Below are 6,000 nucleotides of genomic sequence, written 5' to 3'. Positions count from 1 at the left end.
TGCAAACAACTTTCTGATTTCCTGCCTAGAAGCTTTGCCTCCTTGCCTCTCCTCTTCCTGACCCATGTTCTTCCTCTGGCCCATCACATCTCACCCCTCCTAGATGCCATCATCGAGGGGCATTTGCATTTTATGACCTTCACAAGGACCACTCTTCCTTCTCTGACCTCTGCTTTGCATTTCCTTCCCACCATTGACCTATTTTGTTATGTTCTCATTTCAAAACATGGGCAATCACTGTGGTTTTCTGATTAATGGAGTACAAAAAGGAAACATATCTGAGAAAGTCTTTTAGCAAGAGTGGGTGGGGAGAATGGCATGGGGAGAAGAGACGGGAAGCGGGAGGCCAGGGTGAGCCTCTGGGAGAGGCCGGGTGCTGGGCAATCAGGCCCAGGGTGCAGGAGGCAGGATTGGAGGAGGAGGAAGGGGCGTGAGAGGCTATGGGAAAGGAGGACCGTGGTGGCTCTGTCATAGGGCCTTACAGAGGACATAGTGAAATTCGCTATTGCTGATCTGGGGCTTTGGCCAGAAGGATAATTAATGGAATGGATCAAAACTGATGAATGCTAATCCTTGGACATGGATGTGGGCTCCAAGCACAAGGAGCTTAAGCTTGCTCTTGCAAGTGTTGCTCTAGGTTATCATGGGAGGGAAGGAGAAAGTTGGACAGCCCCACCTCCCCATCCCCCAAGTCTTGGGCAGAACTATCCGGAAGAACTCTTGCATGCTCAGCAGCATCTGGTGAAGGTGTATTTGAATTAGGAAAGAACAGCACTTCAAAACCTCTTTGCTAAAGTCCAGAGATTATATAATACAATTTCAAATATTACTTTAGTTCGTATTTTTTCCTTTGCAATGGTGGAAGTACTCTGCGAGCATGCAGAATCCTCTGTGGGGACATCAGGATGTTCTGTGGTTTGTTCTCCCCTGTCTTACAGGGGAGCCTGCAGGTGTGTGCATTGGGATAAATTGCACTCTACAAGCAGGGGGCCGAGGGCATGTCAGGTGTGAAGCCACCACCATGTAGGTCTATGCGTGTCATATGCCATGCATGGGCACAGGCTGCCAGGGAAGATGCTGGAATCCAAGGGGTGCTTCTCTCCCAAGCTGCTAGCCATGGGCAGCTGTTCATCATGGACTGTGCCTCCCCAGAGTGGGCCTCTTTTTCTCATCAGCACAAAGGCTAGTTAGTCCTGCTGGGGCATCTCTTCAGGCTCCTAGTGTGACAAGGAATTTCCAAGGAATTCCCGCTGCCACCCTCCCTGGCTTCTTCCCTTGCTTTCTTGAAGTGTCTGCTGCTGTGTCTCCAAGGCCTCGCGCCTCCGTTCTAGGCAGGAAGAAGGGGGATGTGCGTGAGGTGGGGCCTTCTGGGTCTGTCTCTTTATAATCAGGAAAACAAAAGCCAGAACCAAGTTACAGGAAGGGTCCAGGGAGGGAATTGATGTAACTAACTGACACATTGCCAGCCTGAAACAAATCAGGGGCCTGTTGGTGAGCAGGGAGAGGGTGTGGCTTTGGAGTTGGGGCCCAGCAGTGCCTGAAGCAGCAAGCACCCAGCACCCCAGTGTGGTCTTGCTGGTTGTAACTTCCCCTTCGTCACCTGTATTCAGCATTTTGTCAGACCTTTCTCATTCCTCCTTAGCATTCCACACATGACAAAATATTTAAATTAGCTTTGAAAGCTAAATTGAGAACATCCAGGGCTCCTGATACATTTATATGATTAACTATGTAGAAGAGAAAGCTCTCCTTGCAGAGCAGGATTAGTCTATGCCACGTGTCCCTGGGAGCCTACTGTTGAGAGCTGACAACCCCACCCACAGGAATTGCTCCTCCTGGCCACCAAGCCCCAAAACAGCTGGAATGCTTTCAGCCAATTTCTACATGAAGAAATTTGAGTTTATTCCCAAGGATCTAAAATAGAATTTTAGCAATTAAGTTTGGAAGGATGCAGGAGGACTTGAGTTAGACATAAGCCTGTTTCTCCTTAATGCCTCTCCTTGCTTAATGTTGGGCAGGCCAGCTTCTCCAGCCCACTTGGCTACTCCCAGGCAAGCCAAGTTCCTGCTTCTCCAGCTGGCTCAGCTGCTCCCAGGCCCATCCAGATTCCTTAGTACAGAGGACTGATTGGTGAGCGTCAGTGGGAGCCTGCCTGCACAGTGTGGTCCCTGCTGTCAGCTGGATCAGGAATTCCTCCTGAATGTGGACCCATCAAACCTCCAGCCTCGCCCCTGGCAGTTCCCAACAACCTGGACAAGGCCATGTCTTATCTCCTTGGTTAGATCCCAGACATTCTTTAGGGCCCAACCAGACCCTGCCCCCTCTACCACCAGGTAAGGCCCGGTTGCTCTGCCGTTGAGCCCCCCCTCCGAGTGCACACACCCCACCACCGTGCTGAATGTGTCCTTTCCTTCAGGAGATCCACTGTGCCTCATTCATCTTTGTCACTCTAGTCTTGTTACTTCAGTCAAAACAGCCATCCTTCCAGGTGTGCCTACCTTAACAGAGCGCTTGCCGAGCCAGGTCTCTCCCACTTGTGCCCTTGTGCCAGCTGCACTTGACTTCCTGGGAGCTGAAGAGGAAAACTGGGAGCTTTGTGGTCACGGCTTGGACAGTGACAGGAGCTGGCTCAGCACCCCACATGCTGTCTTAAGGTGCTAGGGCTGCCATAGTAAAATACCATCAACTGGTGGTTTAAGCCACAGAAATGGGTTTCTCACAGTTCTGGAGTCTGGGATGTCCAAGTTCAAGGTACTGGCCAATTTAGTTCCTGGTGTGGGCTCTCTTCTTGGCTTGTGGGCAGCCATCTTTTTGCTGTGCTCTCATACAGTGGAGGGTCTCTTATGATGACATCAGTCTCATCAGGAGGACCCCACACTCATGACCTCAACTAAACCTAAGTATGTCCAAAGACCCCACCTCTAAATGCCATCACATCGGGGGTGCTGTCAGTCAATAGCACGTACTTACTTAGCTCCCGTCATGCACTAGCCCTGGGCGGCCACAGAAACTGTCCCTGAGGATGCCAGGACATGTCCTGTCTCCTGTCCCCCTCCTCAACCTTCATGCCTGTTCATCTGTTATGTGCCTTCACCAGCATATGCCTTTTCACCTCTTTTCCTCGGAAGATCCCCCTTTATCCCCCTTTATCTACCATGGGCAGCTGCACAGATGTGGGAGTGTGGCAGGAAAGATGGAGGTGCTCTGGTATGGGGTGTGGAATGTTTGCATGCTGAAGGGGGTGCTCTGAGACGGTACAGTCAGCGATTGGGAGAGGTTCACAGGCCAACAATACTGGGCTTCCTTCATGGGCCCTATCTTCTGGGCACATGTACCAACTCTCCCTGGGCACACAGCACCAGAGCTAAGGCCAACCAAGACACATTCCGACACCTCAGAGCCCACAAGAAAGAAACTCTGAGAGGTTTTGATTTTGTTTTCACTGCTTCTATGGAAAAAAACAAGGTTTTTTTTCTTTTTTCTTGCAAAATATCACATTTTTCTCAATTGAAGGAAAATCAATTTTATTTTGTAATGTGTCTGACTCTTGAAGTTCCATTGCTGACCCAAGCCTGGCGGCTTTTCAGCACTTATCCTTGATCTCTTTCTTCTGGGCTAAACAGCAGCCAGCCTTCTCCGAGCTGAACTGGGGCCATTCATTTCCATCCCTAAATAAGCTCTGAGTTTGCTTTTAATAACGAAATTCAGAAAGAACCTAAGATGATGCATTAATCTTAGATTCTCCTTGTTTTATCAACAAGAAAACTGCTGCGGATGGAAAAAGGCAGGAGATCATCGTTCTGGATTCCAAGAGGAGTAACGCCATCAATATTGGTCTGACGGTGCTGCCCCCACCTAGGACGATTAAGATTGCCATTTTGAATTTTGATGAGTATGCCTTAAACAAAGAAGGAATCGAGGTAAGAATGACTCTGTCAAGCAATGTTTGAATTTAATAACATGTCACGTGCGAGAAGCATTACTGAGTCAGATGATCAGGAATTCCACTGTCTTTCTGTCCTCAACCAGACTCTGAATAATGTTAATAATTCTTACTTCTGGGTTAGTTCACTTAGAATGATGGTCTCCAGTTACATGCATGTTGTTGCAAAGGACGTGATTTTGTTTTTCATGGCTGCATAGTATTCCATTGTGCACACATTTTCTTTAGCCAGTCCATTTTCTTTTTTTGAGTTGGAGTCTCACTCTGTCGCCCAGACTGGAGCGCAGTGGCCACTCTCGGCCACCGCAGCCTCCACCTGCTGGGCTCTGGCGATCCTTCCGCCTCAGCCTTCCAAGTAGCCTGAATTACAGGCATGCACTACTATGCCCGGCTGAATTTTTGATTTATTGTAGAGATGAGGTCTCGCTGCCCAGGTGGGTCTCAAACCTGCAAACTCAGGCAATCCACTCACCTCTGCCTCCCAAAGGTGCGGGATTACAGGCTGAGCCACTGAGCCTGGCTAGCCAGTCCATTTTCAATGGGCATCTGGGTTGGGTCCATGTTTTTGCTATTGTGAATAGTACTGCAATGAACAAACAGAAATCTGAATACCATATGTTCTCACTCATAAGTGGGCCCAAATCTTTGGACACATGAGCACAAAGGTTGGAACAACAGAAACTAGACTCTGCTGAAGGAGAGAGGAAGGGATGGGGGGAGGAGGGATAAGGGGCACACAGCCACACACTGAGTGCCAGGTCCATTACCAGGACCTGTGTCCAGTGCCAGGTCCATTACCAGGGTGAGGGGGCTTGCTAGAAGACCAAACCTCACCTACACACTATTTACTTATATAGTATAGCCTCACTTGTACCCACAAGAAAATAAAAAATAAAATAATAATTATTATTACTATTTAAACTTTTTTTGGCAGGGTCTCACTTTGCCTGTGACTTTCAAATATCCTCACTCACTGGTTCTTTTACTGACCTATATTCTGCCTACCTCAAAATGGGAGAAGACTATTATAACCTCCTTGGAAGGCTGTTAGGGTCTTCTTCCATGTCATTTCAAACTGCATGTGGTTAACAAACACTTTCAAGAATACAGTTTTCAATACGGGCTTGCATCCATGGGAGGACTTTGTTTCTATCTTGGCACGTGTCAGGGTATGTGATAGGCTGGAGAACCCATGCCAGCTGCCACTTTAGCATTTGTTGATCTGATTGTCAAACGTGGAGAGAGATTGGGTAACGTGGTTGTTACCACACAGCTGGTAGGTGGCCCAGCAGGAGCCACAGTTCACCTGCTGGGTCAGGGTCCATGTTCTTCCACCAGCCATACTCTCCCTTTACCAGGGATTGGTGTTAGTTTGTAGCAGGTTAAATCTCTTATAAAAATGAAAACAGAAGGCTGGGCATAGTGGCTCATGCCTGTCATCACAGAACTTTAGGAGGCTGAGGTGAGAGAATTGCTTGAGCCCAGGAGTTCAAGACCACACTAGGCAATATAGTGAGATCTCGTCTCCACAAAAATTGAAAAATTAGCTGGGTGTGGTGGCACGCATCTGTTGTCCTAGCTACTTGGGAGGCTGAGGCAGAAGGATTGCCTGAGCCTAGAACTCAAGGCTGCAGTGAACCATGATTGTGCCACTTCACTCCATCCTGGACAACAGAGTGAGAACCTGTTTCAAAAAAAAGAAAGAAGGAAAAATAAAAAAAGAGTGGAGCCCAACTCCCCATCCATTCCCCCATCCATCCCCCACCCAGATTCTTGCAAAAGGATGATATAGCAGGGAGGGTCAGATTCCTTTAAGCCCTCTCGATGGTTGGAGTTCATTCACACAGTCTTATTTGAGAGGCTTGAGTGTGGCAGAAGCCAGTGAAGCCCAACTCCAGAGAGGGAGAGCAAGCCTTCCACAGAATGGTCAGAAGCAGGAGAGGGCTCTGTCTACCACCAGACTCACCCAGCCCTGGTGTGGGTGGGAGCAGTGGGTGGGTCTGCAGAGGGGCTTGAACCTGGTCAGCAGGTGAGCCTTTGTGCTTTGGAAAGAAGGG

General features: G+C 48.7%; 1 protein-coding gene across 1 annotated transcript in view; it reads left to right on the top strand.

Annotated features, from left to right (window-relative positions):
• FHOD3 (formin homology 2 domain containing 3) overlaps positions 1 to 6,000 on the top strand; it is a 456,996-nt gene that overhangs the window by 400,684 nt on the left and 50,312 nt on the right. The window contains 1 exon segment of the mRNA XM_021711121.1: positions 3,762 to 3,920. Within this exon segment, the coding sequence (XP_021566796.1) occupies positions 3,762 to 3,920 (159 nt within the window).

Source organism: Carlito syrichta, unplaced genomic scaffold, assembly GCF_000164805.1.
Source record: "Carlito syrichta isolate Samal-C Ts95f unplaced genomic scaffold, Tarsius_syrichta-2.0.1 Scaffold301868, whole genome shotgun sequence".
Lineage (NCBI taxonomy): Eukaryota > Metazoa > Chordata > Mammalia > Primates > Tarsiidae > Carlito > Carlito syrichta.
The sequence above is the reverse complement of the archived record's forward strand: the minus strand, read 5'-3'. Positions and strand labels throughout refer to the sequence as shown.